Here is a 21,265-nt window from a genome sequence, read left to right on the forward strand (position 1 = left end):
ACTGTGAGCTCCACGCACATAGAGCTAATTGAAGGATTGGGGCCTGGTATGGTCATCATTTGTGTAACTTTCATTTTAAAATCAAACTACTACTATTAGCCAGAGCAGGGGACAAGGGATTCTACTCTACTATGAAGAATTTGGCTGTATCTGTAATACAAAATAGTCCACTAGGAAAGCAATTTTAAATATAACCTTTAAAATGGTTTCAGCCAACACAGCTGTACCCAGAGGGTGCATAGAATATAATTGCCCCATTTGTGTTATATCTTTTATCGTGTTTAAGCAGCAAGGTACAGCTCAGGACCAGAGCACATCTCCTTAATGTGGTTATTATTTATATTAAAATAGTACCTAGATGTCCCAAGCAGGGACATCGCATGCTTCTGTTCTTACAAGCAAGAACAGTGTCAGATCAGCTATGATGAAAAAGTGTGAAGCCTGAGATTGTCCTCGGGGTTGACTCATCCCCTCTGCTCATGGCTGGGTTTCTCTATCTAGATAATTACCTGATCCTATGGGCGCGGTAGCTGAGCAGTACACAAACATCCATGAACTTGTCCTCATGCCAGCCCTGTGAGCCCAGGAAGCATTAGCTCCAGTTTACAGCTGGGAAACCAAGGCACAGAGAGATTAAATAACTGGTGCAAGGTCTTGTCCACAGACAAGGCTTCTGGGGCCTAAGCCTTGATTTCCAGGGTCCCAATCCAGTGCTGTAATCTCAGGACCAGCCTTACTCTCCAAAGCAGACACTTGTGCAATCCCAATGCTTTTATCAATCAGGCAAACAACACAATCCTGATGTTAAGCCAGGCTCCGGGGGCCCAGGCTACTACTCTCTCCATGACCCTGCTGTGCCAGGGCAGGTCATCTCTCTGGCCCTGTTCTGGAGCTGGCAGACCTGGCACTCACAGCTGCATGCCCGCCCCGGCCCTTTCACAAGCAGGAGCAAGAGACTGGGGGGGGCGGGAGGCACATGGGTCACCGGGCACCGGGGATTACAGGGGGGCTGGAACAATGTGTACAGTGGGGGTGCTGAGGGCCACTGAACCAAATTGTAAAGGCTGTGTGTAATGGAAACCACTTCAAAACTGGGGGTGCTGCAGCTCCCCTAATTCCAGCACTTGGGGGGCAGGTTGGAGTTGGGGGCAGCTCCCCCTCCCGCAGGCAGCAGGGGCTCTTGCCTCCCAGTGACCTTCCTGGAACCCGGGGGGGGGGGGGGGGAGCGGACCCGACTTCCACCTTCCCCGCCCCAGCATCCCGATTCCCCCGGCGGAGGGGGAAGGGTGTGACACCGGAGCCCCTCCCCGGAACCTTCCTCCCGGGCTCCGCGCGGCAGCTGGGTTCGCTTTGAGTGTGACACGGCCCGGCCCGCCGACATGGCGGCCCCCGGCAGGTGCTGCCTGCGGAGACGTGAGTGGCGGGGGTGGGGGGAAAGGGCCGCGATGAGCGGGGATCCTCCAGTGCCTGTAACGGGGGTGGGGGCGCCTCCTCCCGGCGGGCCGGCTCCCCAGTCCCGGCTCACGGAGAGCCCGGGGCCGCCCAGCTACGGCTCTGATCGCCTGGGCCTCGGGTCTGGTTTTCACACGGGCTGGAGGGGGACCCCCGGCCCTGAAACGCCCAGCAGCGTCCCGGCCGGAGGCTGGGGAGCGGCCGCAGAGCCTGTTGCCCCTCCCGCCCCACGGGCCCGTTGGAGGCGGCCGGGGCCGCGAGCGAGCATTTGGCCTTGTTGTAAGGTGTCCTTGAGACGCCTTCAGCAAAACTCTGCTTCATCCGGTGGAGAGACTGAAAAGGGCGTTTAATATGAATCCTAAACTAGGGGGGGCTTCCTCCGGGGAGGGACAGCTGGCAGGCCTTGCTCCAGGGTTTTGTTACGAATAGGCAGGCAAGGGAAATCTGTAAAAATAGCATCACAAATCAGGCCTGAATAGACCTTAAAGCAAAAAAAAAAAAAAAAAAAATCGCTCCCTTTCTGTGCTAACTGATTAGAGTATTACGAATGTTAATATATATATTTGTATTTTTAAACAGTTCTGGCTCAGTTTCCCAGGATTGATCAACGTACCTCAGTAATTCCCTGCCTTGGAAACATACAGCGATCCATTAGACCCTATGCTGCTGCAAAGTGAGTGTTTTTACTATATTTCTAACAGGCTGTGTCTGCAGTCATGGGTTACACAAATGGCTTTTAAAATTAAGAAGACTTAATAATATCTTGAATATTGGTGTAAATGTCACTGTTGGACATATCCCTAGTACAACTTAGGCTACTTCCCTTTCTTATGGAGTATTAGAAGCCCTTTTGGAAGTGGCTACCTTTTGGTTAAGCACTGTTACTGAAGAAGGATAATTGCTTTGCCATATTTCAGAGTAGCAGCCGTGTTAGTCTGTATTCGCAAAAAGAAAAGGAGTACTTGTGGCACCCTAGAGACTAACCAATTTATTTGAGCATAAGCTTTCGTGAGCTTTCGGATGCATAAAGTGGAAAATACAGTGAGGAGATTTATATACACACAGACCATGAAAAAATGGGTGTTTATCATACACATTGTAAGGAGAGTGATCACTTAAGATGAGCTATTACCAGCAGGAGAGTGGGATGGGGGGAGAGAGAAAACCTTTTGAAGTGATAATCAAGGTGGGCCAATTCCAGCATATTTCCAGGAGTTGACAAGAACGTCTGAGGAACGGGGGGGGCGGGGGGGAGGAATAAACAAGGGGAAATAGTTTTACTTTGTATAATGACTCAATCACTCCCAGTCTCTATTCAAGCCTAAATTAATTGTATCCAATTTGCAAATTAATTCCAATTCAGCAGTCTCTCGTTGGAGTAGGTTTTTGAAGTTTTTTTTGTTGAAGAATAGTCACTTTGAGGTCAGAAATCGAGTGACCAGAGAGATTGAAGTGTTCTCTGACTGGTTTATGAATGTTATAATTTTTGACATCTGATTTGTGTCCATTTATTCGTTTATGTAGAGACTGTCCAATTTGACCAACGTACATGGCAGGGGGCATTGCTGGCACATGATGGCATATATCACATTGGTAGATGTGCAGGTGAATGAGCCTCTGATAGCGTGGCTGATGTGATTAGACCCTATAATGGTGTCCCCTGAATAGATATGTGGGCACAGTTGGCAACGGGCTTTGTTGCAAGGATAGGTTCCTGGGTTAGTGGTTCGGTTGTGTTGTGTGTAGTTGCTGGTGAGTATTTGCTTCAGGTTGGAAGGCTGTCTGTAGGCAAGGACTGGCCTGTCTCCCAAGATCTGTGAGAGCGATGGGTCATCCTTCGGGATAGGTTGTAGATCCTTGATAATGCGTTGGAGGGGTTTTAGTTGGGGGCTGAAGGTGACGGTTAGTGGCATTCTGTTATTTTCTTTGTTAGGCCTGTCCTGTAGTAGGTGACTTCTGGGTACTCTTCTGGCTCTGTCAGTCTGTTTCTTCACTTCAGCAGGTGGGTATCGTAGTTGTAAGAATGCTTGATAGGGATCTTGTAGGTGTTTGTCTCTGTCTGAGGGGTTGGAGCAAATGCGGTTGTATCATAGAGCTTGGTGTAGACAATGGATCATGTGGTGTGGTCTGGATGAAAGCTGGAGGCATGTAGGTAGGAATAGCAGCCAGTAGCTTTCCGGTATAGGGTGATGTTTATGTGACCATCGCTTATTAGCACTGTAGTGTCCAGGAAGTGGATCTCTTGTGTGGACTGGACCAGGCTGAGGTTGATGGTGGGATGGAAATTGTTGAAATCATGGTGGAATTCCTCAAGGGCTTCTTTTCCATGGGTCCAGATTATGATGATATCAATATAGCGCAAGTAGAGTAGGGGCATTAGGGAACAAGAGCTGAGGAAACCTTGTTCTAAGTCAGCCATAAAAATGTTGGCGTACTGTGGGGCCATACGGGTACCCATAGCAGTGCCGCTGATTTGAAGGTATACATTGTCCCCAAATGTAAAATAGTTATGGGTGAGGACAAAGTCACAAAGTTTAGCCACCAGGTTTGCCGTGACATTATCGGGGATAGTGTTCCTGACGGCTTGTAGTCCATCTTTGTGTGGAATGTTGGTGTAGAGGGCTTCTACATCCATAGTGGCCAGGATGGTGTTTTCAGGAAGATCACCGATGGATTGTAGTTTCCTCAGGAATTCAGTGGTGTCTCGAAGATAGCTGGGAGTGCTGGTAGCGTAGGTCCTGAGGAGGGAGTCTACATAGCCAGACAATCCTGCTGTCAGGGTGCCAATGCCTGAGATGATGGGACGTCCAGGATTTCCAGGTTTATGGATCTTGGGTAGCAGATAGAATACCCGAGGTCGAGGTTCCAGGCGTGTGTGTGTGCGGATTTGTTCTTGTGCTTTTTCAGGGAGTTTCTTGAGCAAATGCTGTAGTTTCTTTTGGTAACCCTCAGTGGAATCAGAGGGTAATGGCTTGTAGAAAGTGGTGTTGGAGAACTGCCTAGCAGCCTCTTATTCATATTCCGACCTATTCATGATAACAATAGCACCTCCTTTGTCAGCCTTTTTGATTATGGTGTCAGAGTTTTTCTGAGGCTGTGGATGACATTGTGTTCTGCACAGCTGAGGTTATGGGGCAAGTGATGCTGCTTTTCCACATTTTCAGCCCGTGCACGTCGGTGGAAGCACTCTATGTAGAAGTCCAGTCTGCTGTTTCGACTTTCAGGAGGAGTCCACCCAGAATCCGTCTTTTTGTAGTGTTGGTAGGAAGGTGTCTGTGGATTAGTATGTTGTTCAGAGGTGTGTTGGAAATATCCCTTGAGTCGGAGATGTCGAAAATAGGATTCGAGGTCAGCACAGAGCTGTATCATGTTCGTGGGGGTGGAGAGGCAGAAGGAGAGGCCCCGAGATAGGACAGATTCTTCTGCTGGGCTAAGAGTATAGTCGGACAGATTAACAATATTGCTGGGTGGGTTAAGGGAACCGTTGCTGTGGCCCCTTGTGGCATGTAGTAGTTTAGATAGTTTAGTGTCCTTTATTTCTTTTGTAGAGAAGCAAAGTGTGTGTTGTAAATGGCTTGTCTAGTTTAGTAAAGTCCAGCCACGAGGAAGTTTGTGTGGAAGGCTGGTTTTTTATGAGAGTATCCAGTTTTGAGAGCTCATTCTTAATCTTGCCCTGTTTGCTGTAGAGGATGTTGATCAGGTGGTTCCGCAGTTTCTTTGAGAGCGTGTGGCACAAGCTGTCAGCGTAGTCTGTGTGGTATGTAGATTGTAATGGATTTTTTACCTTCAGTCCTTTTGGTACGATGTCCATCTGTTTGCATTTGGAAAGGAAGATGATGTCTCTGTATCTGTACGAGTTTTTTCATGAAGTTGATAGATTTCCACTCCATACGGCTAAATGCAGTGCCTTGCATAATGACAGGTTTCAGAGTAGCAGCCGTGTTAGTCTGTATTCGCAAAAAGAAAAGGAGTACTTGTGGCACCTTAGAGACTAACCAATTTATTTTGAGCATAAGCTTTCGTGAGCTACAACTCACTTCATCGGATGCATAAAGTGGAAAATACAGTGAGGAGATTTATATACACACAGTCCATGAAAAAATGGGTGTTTATTATACACTTTGCCATAGTCGCAATATATTTTTTTTAATTCACTTTTCTATATACTTGCTTATGAACAGTAAAATAAATACAAATGTTACAAAACAAAATAGACTAGTAAAAATTAGTCAATCCTACCACTGAGACTGTTATCAAATGGACTACTAAAAGGAGGATATCAACATAAAAGCTAGTTGGTTTATAAAAATTAGTAATTTTAAGTGGTGCATATGCTCCTGCTTCTCCTGACAGTTGGTGTGGTTTTACAATCACGTTTTCCTCTTAAAAAATCTGTCTGTCTGTGTGAAATATGTACATAGATGAGAGGAAGAAAACTATGCAGACACTACAGTAAAACTTACTATACACAAAATACTGTCAATGCTTCTAATTTCTCTCAGTTTTACTAATGTGAAGTGTTACTTGAAAAGATTGGTGAAGTATAGTTTAATGGAAATATGGCTTTAAATTCACAACATACTTTTAATGCTTATCCTTCTATTATCTGTTTCTTTCTTTATGTGCTCTTCACCCTCCCATTCTCAGTAGCCTTGAAAACTAGATAATGTCATGAAGGCACTTGGGTCTGCCTGCAGAGAGCTGTTTGCAGGTTTGGAACATAAGATGATGAGCAACATTCAAATGGATTCAGGAAGGGAAGACCGTGAAATATATACAACACTTGTATGAATATATGGATAGCTTTGTAATTACATATATATCAATACTCTCAATTGCCTCTTAGCCTAGCCATTAAACTTTGGCTGATTTTTTTTTTTTTTTTGGTAGACTTCAGTATTACTCTTGTTTTTATATGGAAAGTGCTCAGATACAATGGTGGTAGGTCACAGGATAAAATCTTAAGATAAATATATGGTTGCTGTGGGAGTGGGTCTGAAGAAAGGATATATAAATTATATGAGTGTATTCTGTGTCAGACATGCACAAGTTGTCCATAACTTTTATTATTTTTACAGTCTTAGATACACATGTATACAGCATCTTCTACAAGAGGTTGGTATTATGTTGTGTTGGAATAGCAGTATGTGATCACCTGATTGGAGACTGTACCATAATGCATATGCATGAAGGAGTGGAGTTGCAAATATTATCTTAACTTCAGTGTTTTGACATAACTATGCAACATTAATTTAGATCTTTAACACAGTCATGTGAAATGCAGAGTATCAGGTGCAAAACACCTTGAGAGTATTTATTCCCAAACACTTAGTGCCAGATTTTCCAGAGGTGTTGAGCAGCTACAGCTCCCATTGACTTTGACAGGAACTGTAGTTACTCAGCACCTTTAAAAATCAGCACCTTAACTTTTTAAAGATAGTAAAGAATTGCTTAGGAGTAAACTGCTCTTTTTCCTGCCATGGGAATATTCTGGTTTCTGTTATGATCATGTGACAATCCTTGAGAACCCTCCTTCAGCGCTCCTTTGTGATGATAACCAAAGTCTCACATAAAAACAGACCACTTCCCTTCCTTAATAAAAACAAAATTTAAAATTCAATAGATTACAGAGCCCAAGAGGTGTTAAATGTTTACTTTGCAGAACCAGAGCCAAACCTATTGGACTTCCCAAAATGGGATTCTTAAAATGCAAATTAAGCGGTAACATTAATGGAATGCAACTTGTGTGCTAACGTTGGCAGATCAGTGGTGAAGCCAACGCAGTTATCTAAATTAACCTTTGAGCCAAAGTCGAGATATTTTGCTCTGATATTTGTCTAGGAAGTCAGTCATTATCAGAGCACAAATTCAGATTCCAAAATCATTAGTGCTCTTTCACTAAACTGACTGCACAAAAACAGATTTTAAAGCTTCTGATTTCTGAGAGGCTATTCAGGATTGTTGCCATCTTGAGGCAGGAGCTACATCCCACAAGAAACTTGCAGCCAGGAAGAAAAGAACATTGTAATGTTTAATTCTTTAGGAATTTTTACTGGATTACTGAGGCAGATTAGTTTAGAGGGATTATTATGATTTTTTTTAACAGGCGCTATGTTCTGATTATTTAAATCTCCTTTAAGATGACTATCAAAGTCCATCTGTGACCATACTCATAGTCACTGACTAGGTAATCTTGCATCTATTGCTTTGTAGCCTTTGAGGGTCAGTTTCATTAATAGTGTTTTGGTTCTGATTTGTCTTTACTCTTCCTCTATGTTTACAGTAGGTGGGTAGGCGAAGTAAGTGGGGAGTCCAATGCAGTTTTGATGGATTGACCTTTCATGAATTCACTTGGCCACACAAGACATTGTTTTTTATTGAGATGCCATTTAAACCAAACTGTTTTTTATTCAAGTTTCAGAGTAACAGCCGTGTTAGTCTGTATTCGCAAAAAGAAAAGGAGTACTTGTGGCACCTTAGAGACTAACCAATTTATTTGAGCATGAGAGAACCTGGATTTGTGCAGGAAATGGCCCAACTTGATTATCATGCACATTGTGTAAAGAGTTGTCACTTTGGATGGGCTATCACCAGCAGGAGAGTGAATTTGTGTGGGGGGGTGGAGGGTGAGAAAACCTGGATTTGTGCTAGAAATGGCCTAACCTGATGATCACTTTAGATAAGCTATTACCAGCAGGACAGTGGGGTGGGAGGAGGTATTGCTTCATATTCTCTGTGTATATATAAAGTCTGCTGCAGTTTCCACGGTATGCATCCGATGAAGTGAGCTGTAGCTCACGAAAGCTCATGCTCAAATAAATTGGTTAGTCTCTAAGGTGCCACAAGTACTCCTTTTCTTTTTTTATTCAAGTAAGTACTAAGCATTAAGGTTAATGGTCTTATATTTATCATTTTGGTTTGCAAAAGAACTGCAAAAAAAGGTTCAAAGGATGCCAAGCAGAAAACTTCGGAAGCAGAGCCAGCAAAAAAAAAGAACACTTACAGACGAAAGTTAGCAAGCAAGCCAGTGGATGATGTGTATTTAACATGGTTGTATGAAAGGCCAGTCTATGATGCAGAGGTGGCTGTGGACATGCTGAAGAAGTTTCAGCAGTTGGACTTCACTTACCCAAAACAACACGTATATGCTAACCTCACCCTGGATATGATGCTAGAGAAGAAGGTATGTTGACAGTACCTACAGATTTGCAGTTGTGATATTTTAAGAAACTACCTTTCTTAATGGCAAGGGAAAGAAATGTAATACAATGAAGAGTCTTTCCTGTCGTCTTGCTCTGGCTCATCCTCCAAACCTCTTTCACATTTGGCGACATGTTTATGCAGGGTATTCACTGTTCTTTCCTAGACGACACTGTGCTTTGGCAGAACTGTACATAGTATCTTTCAAATTCAGAACTTAAAGATGTTTCCTCTGATCAACAATTTCTGTTGTTCTTCTAATGTTTTAAAGACTGCTGTATAGTTAAAGTCCTATTCCAAGACACAACCTATTTTGATAAGGATTGTCTGTGTTCATATAGTGCCTTTAGAAGATTTGTATAATTTAAAAGTTGGCATCCAGTCATGGAAAAATCCTGTATTCTCTCTCTCTCTCTCTTTTTCCTGCCTTGCTAGTACTCTTGCCATTGTGCTGTATTGAACAGCAATCCCCATCTAATCCCCTACTGTTCCTGGGTGCACTCCTTACGAGAAGGAGAGTAGAGACAATAATTTTCTTTCCTCTTCCCCTCCTGTTTTTATTTCTCTTCCTTCTGCCCTGTGTTAATGTTGTCACTTCTCTCTTGGCAGCACAACAGGAAAAGCATCATGTATGGGCATGGCATAGGCACGGTCCTAGTTTTGAGGGAGTCCTAAATTGAACTAGAGGGACAAAAATACAGAAGTGTGTAAAGTGTCAGTTCATTCTAGTCTCATATTTCAAGTAATGCATTTTAGGCTATCTAGTTATCAAGTCAACAGCTAACTAAATGTACCAAAACATAATCTATGGGTAGAGCTGTTCTTTATTTGTAATTTCAGTAGTTCATAGCCAACTTACAACACAAATGTTAGTACTTAGTGGACCAGCTCCACACAAATGGAAAAATATACAAAACCCCCTTTTCTTATAAACAAAGTTCCAGTTAGGATTTAGATGTCCTACAGTAAGAGAGTTTTAAATTTGCACCAACCACTTTTTTTTTTTTATATCTGTTAGAAAAAAGTGGATCAGTTTGTCAGCACCATTCTTCTGCCATATCCTTTTGCTAACGAAATCAATAAAGTTTTGGTATTCACAGAGGTGAGTAAACGTGTTATTTAAGTCTTGCATTTCAGATATTTTATGTATACAACAAATGTTTAGTACATGGTTCACTTTTGTATTTGTGTAGGGCCTTTCGTTCTGAAGGATCCCAAAGTGTTTTACAAAGTTTCTTGGGCCAGGAGCGACCTCTGGCTGTGGATGCTTAGCAATTTAATGTTTGTTCCTACTTTTTTCTGTTCTCCTGTCTTGGGTGTGTACACTTATCTGTTAGCAGAATATTCTAGTGCTGTAAATTTAAGAGGAATTGAGTACCAAGGCTGAAGCAACTCATAATGGAGTTCTTGTAACCCAAGGTGGGCAAACTTTTTGGCCCGAGGGCCACATCGGGGTTGCAAAACTGTATGGAGGGACGGGTAGGGAAGGCTTTGCCCCGCCCCTATCCACCCCCTCCCACTTCCAGCCTCCTGACTTCCCCCCTCAGAACCCGTGACCCATCCAACCCCCCCTGCTCCTTGTCCCCTGACACACACACCACCTGAGACCCGCTGCCCCTATCCAAACGGCCTTTGGGGACCCTACCACTATCCAATGCCCCGACTCCTATCCACACCCCCACCCCCCGACAGGCCTGCCCTGGGACTCCCAGACCTATCCAACCTCCCCTACTCCCCATCCCCTGACTGCCCCCCTGAACCATCTGCCCCTTATCCAACCCCCCCCCACTCCCCGCCCCCTTACCATGCCAGAGCCAGCCCCGCCACCGTCCTGCCCGGCAGGAGTTTGCAGCCCTGCTGCCCAGAGCGCTGGCAGCATGACAAGCTGGGGTTGCAGGGGAGCGGGGACAGCAGGGAAGGGGCTGGGGGCTAGCCTCCCTGGCCGGGAGTTCAGGGGCTGGGCAGGACAGTCCCACAGGCTAGATGTGCCCGCAGGTTGTAGTTTGCCCACCTCTGTTGTAACTTAATACTGGCTAAAGGAAGTGTCCTTTCCTAGTTAGAATCCATTGCTGTTTTTCTCCTTCTCCCCATGTGTCCATAATTATTTTTCATCTTAATTTATTTAAAATTTAATTTATATGATATAAAGCTTGTGCCTCTGTAGTTGATTTGTCTTAATACCAAATCCTCAATCTTTTAGTTGCCCTCCCTAAATCTTTTCTACTTTCCTTCAAGACTGCCAAATGCCTGGCTTATGTACATAATAGAAAACTAATATTTCGGAATGAGTCTTTTATAGAACTTTTGCTGATACATTTCATTTAAAGTACTTAAATGCTCATGAAAGGTCCTGCATTAACAGCCACAGATCTTCCCTTAGCCAAAGAATAGGTACAGCACAAGCATTGGCAGAACCTATGCTGCGGTCTGATAGCAGCCATTTTTTCAGGCACAGGCTGAGCTAAAACAAAAATAGACCAAAATTTAAACCAGATAAATATTTTGCATCGGGCACTGGAGCTTGGTCATGTAATTGTAGAAAATCACCAAAGGGAGCAAATTTAATCAAATGTGAGAGTCCTGCCACACTTCTGGAGAGTTCAGCTGCAGAGGCTTCCAGCTGACTTTTTAATAGTTTTGACAAGGTATAAAGTGAAAAGCAATCTACCAAACAACCATATCACAGACCATTTAAGGTTGTATGGATAATGATCACCCAGAAGATAGCAGGAAACCACTGCGGACACTTGAGTCCAAGTGTTTGCCATATTCACAGTGGCTTGCGCTGCTCAGACAAGCAACAGCGTTCTACCCACAAGCTCCACCTTCACCTACTATGTGAAGGTAACCCTAAGCATGATGCAGTAGAGTAGTCTAATATCAAGTGACAGAGACACGAATCATGGTTGTATTGCCTGTATTGGAAAAGTATACCTGCAGCATCCTGGCCGTCTATAGATAATGAAAGGCACGAGAGGCCAGCTTGCCAACTGAGAATTCAAGGGCAGTAATGATTCCAGTAGGACATCTAATATGTGAGCCATTTTAGTAAAAGGTGGGCATAGTGTGCATCCTTCTTAGGATGTTCTGAATATTCATGCCATTATTTTCTGACTCTCTCTTCTAACAAAAGCTTCCACTTGTCATCCAGTTTGCTTTCATCAAGGTCCCTGCCTAAGTCAAATACTCGGAAAGAAATGGTTTTGTAGAATCAGAGTTAAATAGAAGATGTAGAACTGAGTATCCCCAGCAGATTGATGATACTGCAGCTCAGAAACTTCTCTCTCTCGCTGTACCATATGCATAGTGGATAAGAGTGTGACAGGATGCAACTCAATGTGACCCTTCTTATGTGAACACCTGGGGGAGGACAAGTAGTTTCCCCAGATTCTACGCACCAGGACCCCTCTGAGAAGAAAGTGTGAAGCTATGTAATTTCTTTTTTATAAAAACTAAACATGACTTTATAATAGCTTATGTAATCAAACCATTAATATCTCATCAATGGTATTAAAAGCTATTGACAGATCACTAGATGATATTGATGGTTTCTGTTCAGTACTGAAAGTAAACTAATTGGATCATGTGTAGAGAATGAATGAGTAATTTCCAAACATCTTTTCAAGTAAAGGTCTCTTCAGTATTTGTTTAATTGTAGCTTGTTCACCTCAAGGAAGTTAGTAACAATCATCTTCACTGGTGCACTAAAACTTTCTCCACTTTTTCTTTAAAGGATAAGACTCCATCTAACAGATGGCTGGTTGGTTGCTTCATCTTGATCATGGAGAAAGAAAGCAAGAAACTGAGTTGAAAACCACCCAGCATAAATTGTTAGCATTTCCTGTCTCACTGTAACACTGTTCTCTAGGTTTGGTGAGATCATGGCAAAGATTTTGTTGCCACTCCTTACTGGGACCTGATTAAAATTTGTGAATTAGAGAGAAAGCTTCCATTAAAGATTCCCAGAGCTACCTATCTCTAAACCTCACTAGTTTTTAAACAGTTGTTCCCATCTGATAGTTTCATGTTTAACAAACAAGTGAGTTGGTTTTTCATTCAATGCATATGACTGTGTTGGTGAAATCATTCTTCTGTTGATGACTTTGAAGTAATAACAGAATGGCTGATAGTACATATGTTATATCTGGGCTATTGTTTTTTAACAGAATGCAGAAGAAATTAAAATAGCAAAAGAAAATGGAGCTGCTTTTGTGGGAGGGACTGAATTAATCCAAAAGGTATTTTTTAATATCCGTGTAAATTGCATTTTTCATGTTACAAAAACCCTGTCGAGGCTGGGAAGCTTTACCCTTGTAAGTTTCAGTGGTCTAAACTGAGAGGTGACACAAAGGATGGTGTTAAACTCATGCCAGTTTACTGATCTGTAAGTAGATGTAACACATGCTCTGATAAGGATGGAGAATGGGGTTGTAAGAAGAAAAGTAAGCAATGGGAATATGTTATAAGATGTAAGATAAAACAGGTATGCCCTCCTTTACTTTAGTCTTCTATTGGTTGCTTTAGAGGAGGAGTTTTCAACCTTTCATTTGCAGATCCCTAAATAATTTAAAATGGAGGTGCCGACCCCTTTGGAAATCTTAGACATAGTCTGCAGACCCCCAGGGGCCACAGACCACAGGTTGAAAACTATTGTTCCATGGTAATGGCAGTCTTTTGCAGACCCCTTGGACATAGTCTGCAGACCCCAGATTGAAAACCATTGCTTTAAAGGAAGCTTGCTGGGGTTTTTTTTTTTTTTTGCCTTTTCTGGCAATGAAAATAAAGCCTGTTTTATTTTTAACAATTTTAAAAAATTACTTATGGAATGTAATCTTCCACTACTCTCTAAAGCTTACAAACCAGTATACAGTAACTTCTCACTTAACGTTGTAGTTATGTTCCTGAAAAATGCGACTTTTTAAGCAAAACGATGTTAAGCTAATCCAATTTCCCCATAAGAATTAATGTAAATAGGGGGGATTAGGTTCCAGGGAATTTTTTTTCACCAGACAAAAGGGGTGGGTGTGGGTGTGTGTAATATAGTCTTTTGTCTGGTGAAAAAAAATTCCCTGGAGCCTAACACCCCCCCGTCCTCCCTACACACACACAGAGTATAAGTTTTAAACAAACAATTTAATACTGGTACACAGCAACGATGATTGTGAAGCTTGGTTGAGGTGGTGAAGTCAGAGGGTGGGATATTTCCCTGGGAATGCCTTACTGCTAAATGATGAACTAGCAATTGGCTGAGCCCTCAAGGGTTAACTCACTGTTGTTAATGTAGCCTCTCACTCTACAAGGCAGCACGAATAGAGGGAAGGGAGACAGCATGGCAGAGACACACCGTGTGTGTGTGAGAGAGAGAGGGAGAGAGAGATGTGCTTTGCCCCTTTAAGTACACTGACCCCACTCTTAAGTATGCTGCCTTGTTAAGTAGATCAGCAAGCTGAGACCACAGCTGCTGCCAGAGAGCTCCCTCCATCCTGAGACCTGTCGTGTGTCCCTCTTGCTCTGTGGAAGATGGGGTAAGTAGGGGGGAGGGGGACACCCTGATATTAGCCCCTCTCTTTTTCCCCTCCCCCCACACAGCAAGCAGGAGGCTCAAGGAGCAGCTCCAAGGCAGAGGGCAGGAGCAGCACATGACAGTGGTGGGGGAAGGACAGCCGAATTGCAGGCAATTGGTCACTTGCTGGGCAGCTGCCGCACTGGGAACTTAGGAGAGCAGGGAGCTGATAGGGGGGCTGCTGGCCCACCCTGGTTCCAAGCCCCCACCAGCTAGCTCCAACGGGTTGCTCTCCCTGCAAGCAGTGGACAAAGCAGGCTGCCAAATGACATTATAAGCGAGCATTGCACAACTTTAAACGAGCACGTTCCGAAATTGATCAGCAACGTAACGTTAACCGGGACAACTTTAAGGGAGGAGTTACTTTATTTACATCTTAGTTTTACATTCTCTTGTGGTTGGCTTTAAGAATGTGATCTTTCTAAAAACTACAAAGTTGGTTCCAAGAACTCTTTGAAGCGGGGACTTTGTCTTCCTTAGTACAGAACCTAGTACTCTTTGGCACTACTTTTGATACCACTGCATTGGTCATATTGCCAAATGTTTAAAGTCTGATGGCTGAGAAACACAAGAGACAGAAGGCTTTTCCTTTCCTGAGGGTATTTTTTTTTAATTCTGAGCATTTTATCTCAAAAATGAATATTGCTTCCATTTTTAAATATACTTATATTGCAAACTTTCACCTAATTATTCTGGCTTCTTTTAATTTCAGATTTTGGATGATGAAATCAATGCAGATTTTTACATAGCCGTTCCTGAACTAATAGCGAAGTTGCTACCTTTAAAAAACAAACTAAGAAAAAAGTTTCCAAAGACTAACAGAAGTAAGACATTTTCATTAAATATTATTTTATATATATTAAATATTTAATCACATTAATGTATTAATATTAAATATTAAGCCCTTGAGCAGGAGCTTTCTCTTGAAACAATTTAATCAGCGTCTTCATTTAGGAAATGAAGCTGTGTAAAATGCATCTCTGGAATGAAGTTTTACTGAGAGGACCTTTACTGAGTTTGATTGTGATTTGAGACCAATATGATCTTTGAAAAATCTGGTACTCTGAGCCAGTTCTTCAGTTTAAATGAACTTGAGTTTAGAGTCAAGCCCTATCTGCATAAACTTATGGGAACTATGTATATGCAAGAAACCTCTTACAGTGAGAGATCTATTTAGAGAAATACACGCAAAGTCACATACTTTGAAACTTACACATTGCAAAGAACTGAAATATGGCTATAATAACCTTCTGCTTATAGCAAAGTTCTGTGGGGGAAAATGGTTTCACTAAAACAGTGAAAAATGTGCGGAAATTTTGTGTAGTCACGAGCACCACAACTTACCAGTTATTTGTATGTTTTGCCCACTTTTTAACCACGTTTGAATGGCATCTGTCTTTAACCTATTTCTCTTTCACAATTATTTTCTTCATATCTATGGCTTGTTTCTTCATGATGCTATAAATATTCCCTCTCTTGGTATCGGATCTCCCACAACAACAAACATCATTCTGTACAATATCTTTCTCTATTTTTTGACCTTCCTTTGTTTCTAAATGATCTTAATTTGTTACTTCTAACATGATCCAAATTAAAATCCTGTGGCTGTTCAAGCATTGGGTTTTTTTCTTGCTGACATTGTTATGCACTGAGAGTTTAAATCAAGATCTTTTCCTCATCTTTAATGTTTTCTTTCCTCCACAAGTGTCTGCACAAAGTATTTACAAGCAGGCAAACAACATTTGTGCTCTTTAAACAGTTGGAGCAAACTACTAATCTGTCAAAAATGTAACAGGTGCATTAGAATACATGAAAGCCTATATTGTGCCCTAAAGAGGTTGTTCAGTTTCTAGTTTAGCAAAACCTGATTTCTGCTACAGCCAACAGAACACGTGGGTAAAACAGAGTGTACGTTTCAAACAAGCTCGCGACATTATAAGCCAAATAGGCCCTTGCAGCTCAGCTAACTATTTTTTCTCTTCTTGTTACTGATGGGAATCGTCCCGGTTAACGTTGTTTCTTGTTATGTTGCTGATCAGTTAGAGAACATGCTTGTTTAAAGTTGCCCAAGGCTCCCTTATAACGTTGTTTGGCAGCTGCCTGCTTTGTTCACTGCTTGCAGGAAGAGCAGCCCGTTGGAGCTAGCTGGTGGGGGCTTGGAACCAGGGGGGACCGGCAGCTCCCCTAAATTCTCTGTGCGGTAGCTGCAGAACAGGCTATCAATTGCCGGGCAGTTCAGCTCTCTCTCCCCTCGCTGCCATGTGCTGCTCCTGGTTTCTGCCTTGGAGCTGCTCCCGGGAGCCTCCTGCTTGCTGTGCAGTGGGGAGGGAAGAGGGGTGCTGATGTCAAGGTGTCTCCCTCCCCCAGCTCCTATACCGCATCTCGATAGAGCTGGGTGGAATAGACAGGGCTCAGGATGGAGGGAGTTGGCCGGTAGCAGCTTCTGTCTCAACTTGCTGATCTACTTAAAAAGGCAATGTACTTAGAGTGAGGTCAGCGTACTTAAAGGGGCAATGCGCATCTCTTTCTCTCTCTCACACACACACACTCACTCACTCAAGGTGTGTCTCTGTCATGCTGTCTCCTCCCTCCATTCATGCTGCCTTGTAGAGTGTGAGGCTACGTTAACAACGTGTTAACTCTTGAGGGCTCAGCCGAGTGCTAGTTCATCATTTAGCAGTAAGGCATTCCCTGGGAAATATCCCACCCTCTGACTCCACCACCTCAACCAAGCTTCACAATCATCATTGCTATGTACAGTATTAAATTGTTTGTTTGAAACTTAAACTGCGTGTGTGTGTGTATATATACATATAATATAGTCTTTTGTCGGTTGCAAAAAAATTTCCCTGGAACCTAAACCCCCCATTTACGTTAATTCTTATGGGGAAATTGGATTCGCTTAACATCTTTTCGCTTAAAGTAGCATTTTTCAGGAACATAACTACAACGTTAAGCGAGGAGTTACTGTATCCATCTTGGCTGGATTGAGTCAGGACACTGTATAAAATGTCTAATACTGTAGTTTACTAACTATATTTTAATCCTCTTGGGATATTTTTAAAATGTACAGGTTTGTTTTGTTTTTTTCTGTTTAATTTCAGGTTAGAAATACATTTTCCAAACCAGATCTCTAACTGGTATAATAAGACTGTGTTGCAAGAGCCTTCATTTTTATAAAGCTCTACTACAGGCTTCTCATCTTGAATTATCTTGGTATATTTCTTGCAGATAAATTACATCCTATTATAGAACAATTCATGTGCAGTAATGGGTGATTAAAAGTACATAGGCTCCTAAAACAACACAGTCTAACCTAGGGGTGTAAATGTATAGAATATGGGTCCACTGGGGGCCCTCACCGTGTCCTCAGTATCCTGCAGGTTTGTCAAGGGTGATGATTTTTTTTGTCTTGATTACATTTAGAGGAAACCGTTCTAACTCTCATTTTGATTGTACTAGATGTAGGGACGCTAATACTTTCTTCCACTTTTTGTTTTTCTAATTAGATTCTCTGGGCCGTGACATTCCAAAAATGCTGGAACTCTTCAAAGCGGGCCATGAGTATGTGGTAGAAGAGGAGAACCGTATCGAGACAAGAATAGCAACGGTATGCTCTACAAATAATTTTTTAGCAAATAATTCATGTACTTTCCTTTTATTATTCAGCGGAGTAGTTAATAATTTACTGAAAGGTACACAGTATGCCCTTGGTAATCTGTATGTTTTGTAGCTTTTTAGGAATGTGATTCACTAACCGGTTAACTAAATACATTGTGCTGTTGAATGATTTAAGTTAGAGCAGTTCCTGTAAATCGTTAAACCTCGACTAATCTAAGAGTTTTCGTATTTAAAAAATTAGGAAAGCAAGCTATGCCTAACACACTGAGAAATGAAAGTTGTCAGAGTCTTGTGATGCATGACAATTAATTTGCCACCATATTGTAATGGACAGTAATGCTAAACGAAAGCATGGGATAAAACTCAAATATTACTAGGACCTCTATTCCAGACAGATTCTTGGGAACGGTATTTAACTTTAATACTTCAGTATCAATGCCATTTAAGATTTTGCACTTGAACTTTTTCAGTTCCTCCACAGTAGAACAAGCTCACAGTAATCACATTTTGACTTTCTGGGTTACTGATCATTTTGCTTTTTCTTAGTTTTAATCTCCAGGGTGTTTTCAGTTGGTATAAAAATGTTCTGCTTATTTGTGTAGGCAGATCCAGAACTACTTGCTGCATACACCTTAATAAATTGTACAGGCTTTTTATTGCATTTAAAGTCCTATCTGTATGACCACATTTTTAAAAAGTTTGTTAGTTTTGGATAATATCTGCCACATCATGTAGTACATCTGTACGTTGAATACTGTTTTGTTTTTTTTAACCTGATTTCAGTTGGTATAGTCTTTCTAATCTTTCATTTTCTCCCCTCCCTTTTCAGTGTTGCTTTTCTTATCTCTTTGTCTGTTACCTTTCCTGCTCTGGGTTCTGTTTCTGTTCTGTACTTGTTTTCTCTCCTCAAGACTCTCCCTCTTTCTCCCCCCTCCACATTTTTTTTTCTTCTTTCTCCTTAGCTGTCTGCCCTGCCTGACTCTGCTTGGCTTTGTGTACCGATGCCAGCAAAATGAAATTTAATCCCTGAAGCTTTTTCTGGTAGTGTTTCAAGGATCAAGAATCTTGCAAAGTGTAATTAGAGGGTTCTGCATGTCAGTCAGGATTTGATCCTCTTCTTAAAATTTGAAACTGAAGTTCCATGAACATTTTCCTCGTGAGATGTATTGTAAGTTTCATAGAAGTTGAAAATTCCCCTTATGTTCAAGATTTTTTTCTAAAATCTTAGCTCAGCGCTCAGAACAGTTTAGCATGTCTTGTAGAAAGTATGGGTCAGATTGTGAGCCGCTCTGGAGAAGGGGGCAAAGAGGGGTCAATGACATGGGAAACATATTTGTATGGTAGTGGTGCCTAGGAATCCTGATCAGGGCCTCATTGTGTTAGGTACTGTACAGACACACAATACAAAGATAGCCCAAGGAACTTACAATCTAAATACAAGACAAGAGACAACAGATGGATACAGAAGGCAGACTGGCAAATTCCAAGGGAACAGTGAGATAATTGAAAACTGTGCGGAATTTGGGACTTCAGGAGTTTGTAAGGAACAAAGCCCTCCCCAATCCCTGTGGATCCTTAGGAAAGGGTGAACTCGGATATATGGAGATCTCCCCACTAATCATTGTTTGTCTTCTCTTCTTTGATGCACATTTGCTGCAGAGCTCCTGTATGAGCCTTGCAGCTATTTCCCCTGAGGCTGCTAAGCAGCTGCTGTTGTGGGGATCCAGAAGCAATTAATGAAACTCCAAACCTAAGTAACTCTCACTCAGGCTTCTGTGTGGTAGTCCAAACGATCAACAGGAGACTGTGTGATTGGTGTCCAGCCCTCTGCTCAGCCCCCAGCTGTATCCTGAAACCCCACAGAACCTCTTCCATGTGGAGCCCCAGGAGAGGGCCCATCAGTTGGATGCTGGGAAAGAGACAGTGCTATGGAAGTGACAAGATCTAGGACACTGCATAGAAATTCAGGGCTCTTCTCCTGAATTCTCCTAGTCTCAGGTGCTAGAATCCTACTTAAAGAAGAGTACGTTCTGCTGACTCTCACTATGTAACACAGGTCTTGAGTAGAGTAACATTGGGAAATGTTTCAGGAAAAGAAAGCCTAGCATAGACAAGACCTCAATGTTGCTAACATTAATGCAGCTCCACAGGTAGGAAAGCTAGTTCAGACAAGACTCTGGGAGCTTGCTGGCTTTTTTACCGCAGTGTCGTGTAGACTTGCTCACTATTAAATAAAGAACTGTTGAATTTAAACCTTGTGAATGATAACATAATTACAAACTGCAGTAAAGGGTAAAGCTGCCTTGCAGTACTCGCAATAACAGCACGGTACTTCCAGCCCACCTTTCAATCAAGGTGGCCTTTCTCAAAGAGAAAGGGTAAAAGACTCTCTGCGGTGTTGCTGTCTTAAATTGTCCATTAATCTGTTCTGACCTATTTTTCGATGTCACACCTCTCTTCCGCACAAGTCAGCAGTTGTGATGTTTTCCAGTCTAATAAATAATTGAGATGTTTGAGAGGAACCAGAGAAGCGACGACAGCTGTGTTCAGCTCGCAAAATCTGGAGTGATGGAACCTGAGATGGAGAAATCGTGTGTCCCATTTTCCTCCATCTCCCAAAAGGACCCATTTAGCAACCATAATCTTCCAGCTGCAGAGGATAGAATGGGACTATATTTGGATGGTTTTAGAGCTGTTTTTTAAGATGGATAGGTTGCTGCTGATAATACAAAACATTTCCCTTTCTCCAAAGCTGTGTTTGCTGCATTCACAAAATTCTCAGCCTTTCTGACCTAGTAAGTGAGACCAGGAATTTAACTCCTGTCTCCTTTCATCCATGCAAAGCGCTTCCAGATAGTTGTCTTGGATAGAGGGGCAGTCTCTGTAAAGTATATTTTGCAGAGTTTAATTTCCTTGAAATAGAAAGTTATAAATGGCCTGTTCCAAAGAATATAGTTGTTAAAGCAGCATCATTTTCATTGGTATGATTAAAGATCTTATGGTTATTTTCTTTACGGATTTCTGGTTTCATTGGTTTATAACTAAACAGTACAAATTTAAATAAAAATGAGTACAAATAAAAAATAGAAGTGTAAATGACATCAGTTGTAAAAACCAACCAATATAAAAGGAAATAGAGTTAAGTCTGAAAACCTGAGATCCTTGCTTCCACTTTTAATGCATACTATTTTTCCCCTCCCACAGTAACATGACTTAAGGCCAGAAGTTAGTGCTCTTTTTTAATCTAGTAGATATTTTGTTTTATGAACTTGTAAAAACCCAGGTGTTGCATTTTTTGTGTTGGCAAGACAAATCCAAGGTAATTTTATGTTGTGTTGTCTTTGGTAAGACAGAAAACTAATAGACTTAACAATGAATTTTAGTACCTGGTTGAGCTGTTTTTTCTTTCAGGGCTCAAATGTAAGAGCC

At 42.1% G+C, this 21,265-nt stretch overlaps 1 protein-coding gene across 5 annotated transcripts in view; it reads left to right on the top strand.

Annotated features, from left to right (window-relative positions):
* Positions 1 to 1,313: 1,313 nt before the first annotated feature.
* Positions 1,314 to 21,265, top strand: part of MRPL1 (mitochondrial ribosomal protein L1) — a 39,983-nt gene continuing 20,031 nt past the window's right edge. For all 5 annotated transcript variants that reach the window (XR_013345861.1, XR_013345862.1, XM_077814921.1 and 2 more), the window contains exons 1-7: positions 1,314 to 1,413; positions 2,032 to 2,125; positions 8,380 to 8,635; positions 9,671 to 9,754; positions 12,819 to 12,890; positions 14,928 to 15,039; positions 17,725 to 17,825. Coding sequence is in view for 3 of the 5 variants with exons in the window: in XM_077814921.1 (XP_077671047.1) it covers positions 1,380 to 1,413; positions 2,032 to 2,125; positions 8,380 to 8,635; positions 9,671 to 9,754; positions 12,819 to 12,890; positions 14,928 to 15,039; positions 17,725 to 17,825 (753 nt within the window). In the remaining 2 variants the exon portion in view is untranslated. The remainder of the gene's footprint in view (positions 1,414 to 2,031; positions 2,126 to 8,379; positions 8,636 to 9,670; positions 9,755 to 12,818; positions 12,891 to 14,927; positions 15,040 to 17,724; positions 17,826 to 21,265) is intronic.

The sequence above is a fragment of the Eretmochelys imbricata genome, chromosome 4, assembly GCF_965152235.1.
Source record: "Eretmochelys imbricata isolate rEreImb1 chromosome 4, rEreImb1.hap1, whole genome shotgun sequence".
NCBI classification, from domain to species: Eukaryota; Metazoa; Chordata; order Testudines; family Cheloniidae; genus Eretmochelys; species Eretmochelys imbricata.